Source organism: Buteo buteo, chromosome 26, assembly GCF_964188355.1.
Source record: "Buteo buteo chromosome 26, bButBut1.hap1.1, whole genome shotgun sequence".
Taxonomy (NCBI): Eukaryota; Metazoa; Chordata; class Aves; order Accipitriformes; family Accipitridae; genus Buteo; species Buteo buteo.
The window spans coordinates 10,237,360-10,253,166 of record NC_134196.1 but is presented as its reverse complement, the minus strand read 5'-3'; the positions used below and the strand labels follow the sequence as shown (position 1 = coordinate 10,253,166).

The 15,807-nt window shown below is 35.0% G+C and overlaps 1 protein-coding gene across 1 annotated transcript in view; it reads left to right on the top strand.

The window, feature by feature from the left end:
• PTPRQ (protein tyrosine phosphatase receptor type Q) overlaps positions 1–15,807 on the top strand; it is a 117,006-nt gene that overhangs the window by 30,275 nt on the left and 70,924 nt on the right. Inside the window, exons 17-23 of the mRNA XM_075057803.1 lie at positions 223–343; positions 4,134–4,294; positions 5,845–5,990; positions 12,862–13,027; positions 13,496–13,786; positions 14,070–14,345; positions 15,133–15,284. Coding sequence (XP_074913904.1) covers positions 223–343; positions 4,134–4,294; positions 5,845–5,990; positions 12,862–13,027; positions 13,496–13,786; positions 14,070–14,345; positions 15,133–15,284 — 1,313 coding nt within the window. The remainder of the gene's footprint in view (positions 1–222; positions 344–4,133; positions 4,295–5,844; positions 5,991–12,861; positions 13,028–13,495; positions 13,787–14,069; positions 14,346–15,132; positions 15,285–15,807) is intronic.

The following is a 15,807-nucleotide window of genomic DNA, read 5'->3' as shown; positions in this document are numbered from 1 at the left end:
CAGAAACAGATGTTCTAACACCACCATGCAAAATCTTCTTTTATCATCTGTCAGAAAAAGGAAAAGAAGCTGCACTTTAACATTAGTTGATGGATACTGCACCGGTGTAGTACAAAGTTCACTTTCCATCACAAATAATTAAAAACCTATTTAAGGATGCTGCATATCTCATCGATCTTAGCTGTTTAACAAGATGTTGTGTCCTGTTCTCTTATTTTATAGCTCCGAGTTCTCCTCCAGAATCCCTCTCCGTAAAACAGTTGTCGGGTGTCACTGTGAAGTTGTCATGGAAACCTCCGCTGGAGCCAAACGGAATTATCCTCTATTACACAGTTTATGTCTGGTAAGATTTTCTGGAAGTAGTTCTGAGGACAAATACTAATCTGTAACCTATCAGGAATGTTAGGTTTTTCTTACACAATGTGTTGATTACACGTTTTTGGAGAATGAATATTCATCCAGCACTTAAAATACTAGCCTTTTGTATATACAAATTCAGATATAATATAGTAGCTGAAAATTGGGTTATTAAATATTTTGTAACCATTTTCCACATTTTTCTAAAGGTTATGTTATGTTAAATGAATTGAAATTTAAATTAGAGCATGGTGACTATTTTCATTATATTCTGATTAGGCCTATTGTAAGGCAGGGCACAAGCCTATGCTAAATTGTCAAGGAGACTTAAAATAGGCTTAAGATAGAGAAATACTTCTTCCTTCTGTAGAAAGTGTGTAAGAGCAATGTTAAGAGTCTTTGTATGTGCTATCGGTTATGTCTACTGTTATATTTTATATATTATATTCATAGCAAATGAGTATTTTTTAACAGATATTTTTCACTTAATGTGCTTTATTTTTTTCTATCTATCCTTTCTTTTTCCCTATTTTTTTTTTCTCTGTCATCCCTCCTGGGATCTTTTTTCACCTTTAAAAAGGAGTTTTGTCACTTAAAAACTTGCAGCTTCTATCCTATTCTCTGGATAACATAGTTTGGTCTAGTGATGTGGCATCTCTTCAAAGATCTATGTGTAACTTCTGCTGGTAGTGAAAAGATTTTGTTATTGATTGCTTTTAATATATTGCATTTATGCTGTACCATTTTATTGCCACTACTAAGATGCAGGAAGCAAATGCTAACATGCACCTTATGAGATGTGAACCAGATGTGCAAATCAGCAGTCATTATAAACACACTACCATTGAGCTTACATTTATTATTTTAATGTTACTTGACAGTTTTGGGGTAGGGTTTGGCCTCAGATCCTATTGAATTTTTTTTTAAATTATAGCATCTAGTTAAGTTAATAAAGTGAACAGGAGTGAGCTCTTCTTTCCAGAAAAGTTAAATTTGGCTTGTCTTGTTACTTCTACTGTATTGGCAAGGTCTGGTGCTCTTTAACCACAAAAAACATTAAATTAAAGACTATCCTTTAGCTAGGAAACAGTTACTTCATGATAAGGATTATGGTTTTGACACAGGCTGTGTTCAAAGACTTCAGATTATACAACTTTTCATCCTTATATTGCCTTAAAGCTTACTGCTTTTTGTTATTATGACAAATGAGTAAGAATTATTTTTTTAAAACTGCTAATTGATCCATCTTTCTAAATATTTGAATTAAGCAACCACATAACTTTTTGCACTAAGCCTTGTCCTTTTTCCTTCTATATTCTCCTTGCACTGTCTTATCTGTCCTTACTGTGCCATATCTAAAATTAGAGAGGCATTAGGTATCATCTTGAGGCAAGGACATTGGAGAAAAACTCCCATTGCCTTCAAAGGGGACACAACTTCACTCCTTCCTTGGAGGGTTTTGGGGGGGGGGGGGGGGGCGCGGGGAAGGAGGGGAATTTTAAGTATTTAAGAGAATTCTCTATACAATTTCATAAAATGCATTGCAGTGTGAGATTTTACAAGGCAAACTGCCGTGCCATGGTTGCTGCTTTTGGGAGGTATTCAATATATTTTGGGGGAGATAGTTAATCCCAGAGCCTCTCAATAAAGCAGAAAGAAGAAGGTTAATACAGATGTTAAAATAAATGTTCCTTCCCTTAAATATATTGCAGGAGTTACAGAGAATTTGGTAACCTTTCTTTAATAGATTGGGAACAAGAATCCACAACTACTAGAATAGAAAGAGTAGTATCTGTAATGTTTTTTTTGTTTTATCTTTCATGGAATTTGTCTCAGGACAAGGTGGTTTTGGGTGCTAGCAGGTAGCAAAGCAACTTTCTGCGTGCCTTGAGTCTACAAACTCATATTCCTTGAGTCTGCAATTCTAGAGTATCAAAGGCATGTTAACAAAGTTGCTGAACTTGTATATAGCTCTTGTCTTTTGGCATTATCCTGTTCAGCAAATTTTTGTGGGAGAATTACTGATTAGATCTACTTTGAGGTACCGATTTTTAAGAAAATATGGTACCTGTCTTAGTCAAGTGAAAGTATGCAATTTCTTAGAACCTCTTTTGTCTGGGTTTCTGAAAGATATCATTCAAAACTTAATATTATTGTTCTTCATTAAAATTCCTTGGCTTAACTCATTCTGCTAGGTACTTTCTTTCTCATTGTCTGTGAAGACTGCGCTCACTTTGATCAGTGTTTCCTTACTGTTTTGATTGCAATCATCTCAGTTGTTTCTAAATAGAAAATCAACTTTTCTTGAAACACCATAAGCTTTTACTCTTCTGTCTAACTATGCCTGATTGTGGAAACATTTTTTGGCAAATAAGATGTTATAAGAATGCAATTACTCAGAGTAGAAGTGTTTGCAGCACTAAGCTGTGGATTTTCTTCTTACTTAAATCATAATCAGCTACGTTTTTCCATACTAAGAATATACTGGGCAAAGATCCAAGAACAGATATCTTTTCTTTGTGTAGAATTTGATAACTGCAGCTGCAACCTTTTGTATCTTTTTACTGACTATTCAAGATGTCAGAAATTTGGGAAAAATGTAAATGTTGTTAACTTTCTGTATTACCAAGAGCATTTCCCATGTCAAGAGACATTCCACTCAAAATCTGAAAGGGATAGGGAGAATTTAGTTTTTTCATTCTCATACATTTTCTCCTTCTAATTGTTTGTTAATGTAACTTTATTTCAGGAGTATCAGATGGTGATATTTGCTAATGGGACATTCATTCATTTATCAAAGGATGAAAATCAGTCCATCTAATAATTTTGAATCATCCTTTCCTTTTTTTTTTTTTTTTTTTTAGAATTAGAACTCATTGTCTTGTTTGTGAAGAGGTCCACAGTGACTCCTGGAGCAAGATACTCAGTTTTACTTGTCAAATTATCATCCCTCTATGAAATCCCATTAAAGACACAGGGCACCCACATATACAGAAATCTTTGCAGGAATGGAACATTAGCTAGCTTTTTTCACTGCTGTTTTTCTTCATCAAAGATTAAATTAATTTAATGAGGAATAGCAGACTTTTTGAATTCAAGTTAGTTATTTCTGTATCTTATTTTACTTTCTGATAATCATTTCATACCTATGCTAATACCAGCGTTTTATTAATGTTACATCTTACAGTCTTTCTAGGCGGGTTTTGACCTGACTAGAGTTCCATTCTGATCCCCTGCTACATTCCACCAGAATTAACTCAGCACCAGCTAATTCCTGTTCCATATCATCTTCTATTATTCCATTTATAACTTCAGCCTTCTGACCAATTTCACAGAGTCACAGTAGGGCATGCTCCCTGCTATAATCTTTTTATATTTCGCTATTCCTGTCCAGGGAGACAGTTTAGTTATGCCCTACTGTGTCCTTCCCAAGGGTACCACATAACCATTTGATAGCAGTTACTAGATGGACATGCTCCTCTTTGATATTCCATATAATTGTTGTCTTTGCTGATGTAATTTACAAATATATTTCTGTGGGGTTTTTGTCGTTTTGTTTTGTTTTGTTTTTTAAAAGCAAAATTAAGATCCCTATTTTGATGCAGCAGTACAAAAGTGAGCTTTTCAAAATAAAAGACAAAAGTTATCCCAGTCTTAAAGCCTAAAATATTTGTATTTACCACAATACTGCATTTTTCAATTTTATATTGTATGTCACAGTTGTATACATACAGAAATGATGTGTATATATAATTAATAAAATACTTTTTCTTTAGGAATAAAATGTCAAAAAGGAGTGTTAATGTAACAGAAACATCACTGCAGTTCACAGACCTGGAAAAAAACTCTGAGTATAGTGCTTACCTAACAGCAAGTACAAGATTTGGAGATGGCAACATAAAAAGTGATACTATAACATTTAGAACTTCAGAAGGAGGTAAGCTTATATATAGTGTGAATTTTTAATTTCATTCAGCCTTAAATTTCCGTCAGCCTTTTTGAAGTTAATAAAGCTACTGAAGTAGAAGTGGCATTTGACTGGTCAAGAAAAGGCATTCTACCTGTCTATTTGTATGTGTGTCTGTCTGTGTGTGTACATGTATCTATGGCTCTGTAAAATTATGATGGGTATTTCTGTTAATTTATGGAACAAAACTTTGCATTTCCCTTCAAGACAGGTAAGATTAAAATAATTTAATTTTAAATTTTGAAAAAAAATCAAATTCATTTTAGAATATACTTTAATAGCTCTTTGCTTTATCTTGCTGTGACACAACTTCCGCTAGGGAAAATACTCTTTAGAGTCTCTCTCGCAAGTCTGAAATGGTTTTAATATGAAAATAAAATCTGTAAGTGTACACTGATTTGTTTATTCTATTTTAATGATTTTATACTTCCAATATGATAGATGACTTTTATAAATGATCATACTATATACGGTGCTTTGAAAGTCATTCAGGTGAATTATCGTTTCTGTTTTTCCAATGAATTATATTGCTATGATCTTTTCCAAAATGTATAGTATGCAGGCATATTTCAGAATCATCCTGCATAGATAAACTGACTTCCCAACACACAATCACTGGCAGGATTAGCATCTATCCAAGCCATCCCTCAAAAGACTGTCTAAATCATCAGGTTGTAGGTATTCCCAGTCTTTGCTATTGAAGCTGTTATGGAAACATGAACTGACTTTTTAGGGCAGGATTTTTAGGAACTGATCCTGGAGTTTCCCCTTCAATTAATATTTTAGTATTTTATACAAACTAGAACAGCCCAAAGCAACAGAGATAAGATAACTTACAGTGTTCAGTACTCTACTGCATGTTGTGTAGAGCACTTTCTTGGATGGCGAGAAATACGGATTTAAATTCTCTTAAGCTGACTTAAGGAACCAACTTTGAATCTCCTACATCACTGCTGCTATTCTTTACAGGATAGGAGGAGAGGCTAATTGAAGAAGACTTACAGAGTCTTTCCTGCATGTCTAATAGGCTGAGGAAAGATGAAAAAACAGAGACCATCATACTGTCCAAGCTTAAGTATCTGGTTTACCTACCTGAGTTGGAAGCCTAAATTCTCATTATAATGAGCAAAGAGAGAACAAGGCTTTTAATTTAGGTTTTCTGAAACAAATCCTTTTTTTTTACTATTAACTGTATAAGGAGCGTAGAGGCCTAACTCAGTCAACTTCCATGTCTGTAAATTAGACTTTCCATGTGCCCAAAGCACTAAGTATAGGACAAATTCTATAAGCAAAAAGTATCTGTTTACAGATGCAGCTAAATACAAACGTGTCTGAAAAAATAGCATTTTAAAAATTTATTTACATCTACTATTTTATTTCATCATTTCCCAAAGCAGTTTTTATACCATAATCAGAAATACATTTAATTTGACATAGGATGTTGTTAAATCTATGGTGCATGTTTCTTGGGCACCTACAAAACCTTGCATTAGGTATGCTAAAACTTAACATTTTTCCAGCACCAAGTGATCCACCGAAAGATGTTGTGTACAGAAACCTTACTTCCACATCAATAATGCTATTCTGGTCTCCTCCTCAAAAGCCTAATGGAAATATACTGTACTACACAGTTTATTTCAAAAATAATTCAGGAATATTCATACAGGTAAGCTTATTTTTCTATACTTCTTTTGTAGAATTCAATAAAGTGTTCTAATAATTCATTAAAGATTAAATCAAAATTATAGTTATCAATATATTTTTTCATATTTCCTTTATCACAAGGCAGTTTTTTAACTTATAAAGACAGATGCACATCTTGTAATCATATGTGTTATGTTGTGCATCTCATTGGATATTCATATCATTAAGCATTTAAAGCAAATAGGTTTTGCGTAATATTCCATATTGCAAAGTTTATATGTATGTATGTATATACACACACATACATCTAATACATATATATGCACAACATATATAGATAGACACATGACCAATTACGTTCATTGCACATCCTTAAAACTCTTTATTTTAGTCTAGTCTATCAATTTGAATAAATTTCTGTAACAGTTTTGGTTTTACTTTTTAATGCATGTTTGTACAGTCCTGAAAATAAGATGATAATGTCAAAGTAGTGAATACATTATTATTTCATATTTTTATTACTCTCAAAAGGAAATTACTGTTTAGTATATTGAAACAAAGATATTGAGATTCCTAATTTAAAGCATAAAAGATAAATAAACTGTTATTTATAATTTTTTGGTGATCTGCACATTTCCATGTAGGTTTTTTTGTTGCTACATTCATCCTTATTTATGCACCATATTTATTAATTGTATATGTAGTTTTTCTGTTATCCTTTCTAAGACTATATTACGATACAGAAATATAATAAGAAGAAATAAGCTTTCTTGACGGGTTTTTGGTCACAAGCTTTACACATGTGGAAGAAAAGAAAGAAATATAAATTCATGAAGAAACTTATGCATGAAAAATTACCTCTACTGCATAACTTTAGGCTCAAGATATGTCTAGTGTGAGCTATGCATGTGTTTGAGGATAACTAGAAAAAAAATTCACAAATTTTACAAATACCTGTGACTGAATAATTGCTGACATACTTCAGTGTATACACTTCTCTGACTTCTGTGAAGCTGTGTGGTTGCCAGGCTCTGTCTGCATAGTTTCAGGTGCAAGCAGGACCATGCCATGAATTCACATTCTGATGAGATTAAAACCAGGGCTACATTTCAGAGCTTCAGACCGTGCTTGCACACACCACTACACCAACAGCATTTTTCTTAGCCTGACAAATCCCTGGAGATACCTTTACACCAGTGCATTACCTGAACTAGCCCATCCTATGAAGAGTGTCTACATTTATCTGATCTTGGACAGCTCAAACGACTTTAGAGGAGGACTACGGACTTGAGCTATTCCTGCCTTTGGGGAGGTGGAACTTTGAGGTGAATGAGTAAGGTGAAACTGATACACTGAGAGCTAAAATCCCTCTGGATGTGCCCAGGATTCTGGAAATGAAGGAGCAAGATAGGGAAGATGGAGCACAGTAGCATTGGCCCAGCAAGGTGAGGGTCCAGTTTCATTATTGTGTGATGTGCTTGGGCAAGGAAAGGATGGTGGCATGGGTGGAAGTTACCGCTGCTTTGGCATATTATGTGGTGGATGACAGAAAAGCGCTGACAGTAGCTCCACTTCTAGGTGTGGAAACTACCATTTTTGCCCTTTCAGCTCTGGTTTTTAACCCATCCCTCTACCATCAGAAGACAGGTTTCAGCTGCTGTTGCATCTGTCTCTTACTGGCCATGGGAGATCACCATTAAATCTCTCAAATCATGATCCAGTCCTAAGCTGTCTGCTCCCCTTAACTCCCTCTGCTCTTCACATGCCTTTCTGTTCGCTATTTGGCATGGCAACTACTGTATCTACATTGCACTCCTTTTCTGTACCTTGGCATTCCTGTGGGTGCAGGACAGATTTCAAACAGGAGAAGAAACCAACTCTCCCCTGCTCGTTTCTGTCAGATATTTTATATTACTCTTTTTACAACAGAGAAATGCATGTGTGAAAGCCAGCCTGATACGTGTATATATATATATATAGTGTATATACATGACAAATACAGACAGTTGTAAGCTGTATGAGTGTGTGCACACATACGGTTTACAACTGTCTGTAACTTAGAATTATAACCATGTAGTTGCAGGGTCTGTTGGTAAGTTTTGTATTGCACACATTTGGAAAGAAATAATCCTTAGTTGGAATACTCTGCATCTAGGTCACCATTCTGCTTATGTTTATCTGAACCATATTTTCAGTTTGGGAAATGATACAGGAAAATTAAAAAAGTAGATGATCTTTTCACATTTCTAGGAACCTCATCTTCTCAGACACACTGCTGTAGGCAGTCATTCTCTGCCAGTCTTTCATCTGTTTCATTGTCAGGACATAATAACAGAGGTCCAAGTCTTAAAGCATATCTTCTAGATGCCTGAAAAAACATCCTGGCTGAAGAACATCAAGCAAATTAACATCTTCCAATGCTGTCATAATCTGAAATAGAAACAAAAGTCATACTAAAACTAGTGTTATTCTGTTGTCTCAAGTTTTCACTTCTCACACATTCTCAAAGTCCTCAGGCATATTAAAACCTAATTAATATAAAGCACTGATTATGAATATGTTAAAAACAGGGAATTACTGCAGAGAAAAGCATTTTGTTTAGGGGGAAAAAAAACCAAAAGACCTGAAGTAAAGGATGCAGTTTGCTCCGTGACATGATGCAGAAACTTGGAGGAAAAATATTTTCCTTTAAAAAGAAAAAAAGTTACATACCTTCATAGGGCAGAAAAATAATGTATAGTTTCTTTGCTTTACAGGTCTACATGAAAAATCACACTGCGGCTGTCCAGTCAGAAGGCCCGGGATGCTCAGACCTAGGATTCAGAACCAGAGAAGCAGAAGGAAAAATTTAGTGATGGAGATTAGATTTGAGGATTTTGGTAGATGAGTGGGCTGTTTCTATGGGGATGCTGATGGGTTGTAAAAGAAAGTGTCAGAGAGGGAGGAATGACTGGTAGCCAAATAGAAGAAACTATCACTTGCACTAGGCTAGGTTCAAGTTCAGCTTTATCTTTCAACTTCTGCTGCCACAGGTCTAGGGAAAATGCTGCTTTTTGGTTTACGTTCACTACTCTGCCCCAGTGCCATAAAGATATGGCACATATTCTGACAAAGGGCACTTCCTACACAGATGTCATGGCAGTATACCTCTTGTTCACATCACTTCTCTGTGACACTGCTGGATTCCTACAGTTCAAGCTTTCACTGTTTGCAATAGCAGCTTTGCAAATTTTGCTCCACGGTGCCTTGCATGGTGCTTGAAGCAATCATACTGCCCACGTTCTCATTCTTATCGAGGAAAGAAGACAAAGAATTTTTAGAAGTAATTGTCTCATTGCTAAATACTGATCTATAAGAGGTATCATTTACTTGAATAAACTCTTTCATTCAATCTCTCTATATTTGTGTTTTGATTAGCAAGAAAGTGGAAAAGGTGCTAATTACAAATATAAATTTATGTTTGGAGAAAGTTCTCCAGTGTAGCAATTTCAGTACAGGTGACAACTGTCCTGCTCTGCCAAACCAGACAGGCGAACCAGGAGCTAAGTAGAGAATAAAAGCCCACCACCCTTCTAGAGACTGAACATTAGACCCCAAATCATCCAACCCCTGTACTTCAAGCCAACCTAAGTGCACGTGACTGGACACAGTTCAGAGTGAAATTCGGCTTGGTCTGCCCTCAGGATGCAGACAAGGGATGCAAGCAATGTGCTATCTTAATTTAACAACCAAACATTTTCTTTCACCAGTATGACCAAAACAGGGATAAAAGGGGAACTTCCCTAAAATACAATGCAAATTTTTTAAAAGATGACCTCAGGTTGGTACAGCACACAAAAAGGAAATATCTTCACTTGGGTGGGTACTGGAACATTACGCTCCTTGAGGAATGGCTTGGATTAGCCCTTACAGGGTCACCACTCTCACCTGATTGCCAGAGTCAAGTATGGGATACTCTAACTCAAAACAACATTGCAATACAATGAACCTAAAGAAGGAAACTGAACAGGGGGAAAAGGTTAACAGTGAAGAACAGCAGCACTGTGTTGTCTGTCTACAACTAATTACAGCTTTATGCCACTGGAAATTTCTGCCGCTTCCTGAGGTGTAGAAGATACTACTTTCTGCTGATGCTTTCATGGCCTGTGTGTATTGCTTACACGTAGCGGCTTTTAATAATCTGATACTTTGCTATGTCAAAACTTCTTTCATGTATGGATGAAGAAAGGGACAGAAGGAAGAATTTCTTCAGCTGTAGCCAAAGATCCTAAGCTGTTTGCTTTCATCTGCAGCCACAGTTAATTGTAAAACTTCCTATAGTGTTTTATCCCCAGGGTACAATTAGTACAAGTTTCATCTTTTCTCATTTTGTACCCACACAGTTCTTCCTGCTCACCCTTACTCTTAATTATGTGTTCATTCTTTTCTAATATTTTGTCATATCTGAAGTTTAAGGTAATCCCTAGTCCTTGGACTCCTCATAGTAAGGGGACTACCTCTTAAAACAGTTCTTGTTGAACCACCAAAAAGCCTGTTGTTATAGTGTTCACATTGGTTCACTGAGTCCTTAACTGCCAGACAGCTGACTAAATTGTAAAGGTATGCTTTTTAAACTAAGAGTTGGGTTTTCAGCTGTTCAGACCAGTAAACTACCATTAAATCTAGAGTCAAAACTTGGTGTTGTACCTTTGACATTTTTACCTTGAAAACTCAGAGAATTATTTAAGGTGTTTTTTAATCTTATTATTAGATATTATTATTATCAATTACTAATTATTATAATTACAATAACTAATAATAATAACAATGGGAGGGTAGTAAAATTATGCTTCTGGGTCAGAAGGTATTTTCTGTGATACTGTGCTGGAGCATCAGAAAGTTTAATTAAATACCTTAGAATTCGATCCTCTCTTTCCTGTATTTTACCCCACCCAAGTGTAAAGTAAAGCTCTTCCCAGCCTTTTTCAGTTAGGTGAAGATAGTGTGAGCTTCCATCTACGTTTAGAAGAAAGTCATATATTAAGGTGGAATTTCTTAGTATTTTAACTGATGTTGACATAACCTAATCTTTCAGACAAACCTAACAGTGTGCTTTAAGTCTGTTAATAGGAGTGGATATAGAAATTTATACTGCCAATTTGTACAGCTTCTGTTCTGCATTCAAAACAAAGGCTTACATTTTCATAGCCAAACAAACTGTTTACTTATTTATGTTACGTGAGCAGTAGTGACTATAGGCAAAACTAGGTCTTCAGATATTGGTATAAAAATCTCAGGGAAATGAATGAGAGTGTCACCTATGGTCTTCTGCAGAAACAGAATAATTTTGCCTGTACAAAAAAATTGGTGAAGTGTTATGTTAGATATATAAATTGATACGTATTGGTGACAGGCATCAAGATTGCATACTGAACTATCAGTTTGCACAGTACTGACTCAGCTCTTTGGTAGAGTGTATCACAGTGACTTCTTCAGTAGGAATTTTCCTCAAGAGAAATATAACCCATTTTTTACTATGTGGTTTTAGTATGTCTGTGTTGATATGTGGTATTTCCGAATATAAATATGCAACCATTACAGCCACCTTCCTCCTGTTTTAGTAAGTCTGCTATCACAGCCTCTCTTTTTTAGGAAAGCATTTAATTTAAAGCTAGCTTTGATTTTAAGGAGGTGGAGGGTGTGAATAAGATGTAACACTGAAAATAGTGGGCAGGCTAAATAACTGGATTGTGTACTAGGCAATGCATCGGGGGTTGGGCAAAATCTAGCTCACCAGGAAAACGTTGCTATGCAGAAAAATTAGGAGGACTTCTTTGGTCTTGAGAAGTCTGCTCAATGGGGCAAGGTGGCTGCCAGAGAGGAATGTTACTGACTCTTCGAATCTGGAGCAAAGCTTTGACTTCCTACCCAATGCTGGAGCTGAATATGCTTATGGGGTACATAACCTCTCAACAGTTTTCAGATCATGAACCAAACTGCTTTGGATCATCTCAGTCAAGTTCCTGTAAAGCAGTGGGTGGTTTGACACATTCAGTTATGTAGTAGAGTGGACCTTACATAAATAATCTGATTTATATTTTTTTCTTTTCAGTTTCCAAAATGGTTTATTCCAAACAGGAACAGCCTCCTCAGAGTGGCTGATCTAGAGCACTGACCTATTGCTAAAGTCACAGTTTTAGTGGATTTTTTTTATATGGTTCAAAAGAAAGTGGGTTCTGGTGGAGTCCTTTTGTTAGCAAGTAACTGTACAAAGAAAAGAAATTGTCTGTTCCTTCCATTTAACACAATCCACTGAGTATAGACAATCTCATTAGAAATAATGGCATATTTTTAATGGGAAGGACAACTAACAAAAGGAACAGTTTATCAAGTGTTGCGGTGAGATCTCTGCCACTGGAAGTTTTAAATTCAAAATCAGTCAATATTCTGTAAGATCTACTCCCATAATAACAGAATAAAGTGAGAGAAGTCCTTTGATTTGCTTCATGCAGATCAAGCAAGACAGTCACATGTGTGATCATGTAATCTGTGAGCAATTAGCAGATGATACTTTTTTTGTTGTTTTCTTGATGCAATATGGATGAACACATTACAACGTTATAATGTGTTTTAAAAAAAGGTGATCTGGCATTGAACAACTACAGACTACAAGAGTTGTCAATTATATACTCTGTATATACATACCAGGAGTAACAATAGACATCAAATAATAAATTACTTAAGTATTTCAGTAAAAATCAGGACTCATTAGGAGTCAAAGTGTAGGTTTACGTCTCCTGAACATTATGGTGAATCACAGCTGTTGGTGGTGGTAATGGCTACATGGGAAACTAGAAAGAGGAATCAATGAATAAATAACATTTTTAACAGCAACACTTTTTTTTGTCCTTTAGAATTTCACAAGTTATGGTAACGACAGTGATGTCAGTATGTCCCAGTCTGCAGTTCTGGATGACTTGGCAAAATACAGCCATTATACTCTATGGTTAACTGCAAGCACAGCTTTTGGAGATGGAAACAAAACCAGTGAAATAATAGATGTGTATACAGATCAGGATAGTAAGTTAATAACTTTTTTAATGCTCAGTGTATATCAGTGCTTTCATTTATTAAATATTCTCTAACTTTAAAATTATGATGGCAAAGTTAAAAAAAATCCAGTAAGTACTGTTTTCAATACTGCAGTATTTTTCTTTGCAAGGAAGACATTTTGATCTGAGTCTTTGCTTTATAATAATAAGAACATAGTTCACAAGCCGCTTCTTTGGATTTGAGCAATAAAAATATTGTCTTAAACCACCATTAAGACTCTTTTGTTAAACAAATTTAACATAGATGATTATTTATATATACCTTCAAAACATTTTGCTTTCAATAGTGAAACATAAATAATTTGTAAAAGTTGTACCAAATATTACAAGTGAGATTTACAGACTAATCATACTTTGAGCATATATTTCTGTTTTGGTTTTGGATGCTTTATTACTGTAATCCATGCATTTGTTTTTTGCTTATTGTTTTTCGTAGTCCCAGATGGTTTTGTTGAAAATCTGGTCTATCAAAACATTTCCTCATCTTCTGTAAATGTAAGCTGGCTTCCTCCATCCCAGCCAAATGGCTTAGTCTTCTTTCATGTTTCTCTAAGTTTATTGCAACTGGGAACCCATAAGATACTGTCTTTCCTTACTTACAACACAAGCATAGTTTTTGACAATCTGGAGAAGTATACTGATTACATTCTGAAAATCACACCAGCCACTGATAAAGGATCTTCTGAACTACATGCTCTAAGTCTGCATATAAGAACTGATGAAGATGGTAAGATAAGTATATTTTATTCATTCCTAAGGAAATGTAGAAAAAAACCAAATAGCTTTCTAAAAGAAAAAAAGATTATTGTGTTTATTTTTCCCATGTTACTTAAAGCTTTTTTTGTTATACAATGACACAAAGAACTGCTACACATTTCTGTGTTGAGACTATGAAATAGAATTTTCCCCTCAGAGCACAACTTTAACTGATAGCTAAAAGACATTTTTCATTGTAACTCATATTTTTCTGAGGTTATCCTTGTTTTTCTTTTTCTTATTTCTTCATTTAGTTCCAGAATCAGCACCTATAATCAAAACATTTTCAAATCTCTCAACTACCTCAGTTATGCTTTCATGGGACCCTCCTGTTAAGCCAAGTGGTATTATAATAAGTTATGATTTAAATTTATTTGGGCCAGAAAGGAATAACTCATTCTCTACTACCAATAATTTTATCATCTTGGAAGACCTTCTACCATTCACATTATACAGCATTTATGCAGCTGCAAGAACAATAAAAGGAGCTGGTCCATCTGCCATGCTTCAGTTCTACACGGATGAGTCAGGTAAGCAAATCCAATCGTAACCAACTTTGAAATATTGGCCCTATGTTACTGCATCCATCTGAACATCAGACCTGGAGAGAGTTGAGATGAAGGATTCATCGTCTATTGGTCTGTGTGTGAAGAGCTTTCAGAAGAAGGAAACACTACAAGAGGAGTCTTTTCTGCGTTCTCCTCATGCCACTGTGTGCAAGAGGAGGTCACATTCTGCATAGGATTAGAGAAATAACTCCAAGGAGAAATGTCTTTTGCCTTTGGAATGTTACGGTTTGCCAAGTGTCAGGGATTTTGAAGCAAACAACAATACCTTTCTCTTCATCTCCCCACGTAATTGAAAAATGATAAAATATGGAAATATTTCTGACACATTCACACAGGTCTTCTTTACAGGGACCTCCTCTCACCTGCATGGTAAATGACATATCTTGTAAATATATATTGAGTTGCACTCAATATATGTTGTAGGAAGTTAAGTATATCACATTCCAGTAATATATGTAATATGACTTTTGTTAAATGCCTTAGTTCTGACAGTGGGGATGTTTAAGTGATGAATAGATTTGTTAGATCTCTAAGAAGATCCCTTGCTGACTAAACATGTATTTCAGATTAATGGAATTTATTTCATGCCAAAGAGAAAGAAAAAGATTAAAATAGCAATGAAGTACTGTTTTGTTGAGTTCAGATACAAATGGTAGCAAAAGTACATATGTTCTCCTGCTTCTCCAAAGTGTTTGGTTTTGCCTGGATTATTTGTAATTTGAAACTCAATAGCATTTCTCTTTTGCAGTGCCACTAGCTCCACCCCAGAATTTGACCATTACCAACTACACTGCAGATTCTGTGTGGCTAAAATGGGATCCAAGTCCCCAGCCAAATGGTGTTATTATGAAATATAATTTTAAGATTTATCAAAACAACACCGAAAAACTATTTTATCAGGTATGTTTATAATTATAAATTATAAAATATCAAGTATCATTGTAATTAAAATGTTATAATAAAGTATATAAATCATATAACAGTGTTTAATTTTTTAAAATACTTTTTTCATGCTTTAGGAACAAAATATATGACAAATATTTCAAACGTCTGTTATGCTCCTAGAATTACGAAGCTCCTCTAAATTCCTATTAAGACAGTTTACCTACCCTTCTACCACGCCTGTAATTCAATTTTTAAAATTAGATAGAAAAAAATTGTTAGATTTTAATTTGCTTTGAGCTTCTAATATTTCACTAATGATGAGTTTTATTAATCTTTAGTTCACATTTACGTGTAAGTTTGATGTTAGTAAATGCCAGAAGTTACTTGTTTTACCTTGTGGCTACCTTTGTTTATCTATTTAGTATCTGCACGCTTTCAAGAGTCAGAAAGAATGACAGAAACTCCTAGTCATCTTGAAAAATGGTTAAAAACTGTTTAGAGGTTTGCATCTTTTTATTTTTGCAAAATAAGAATAACT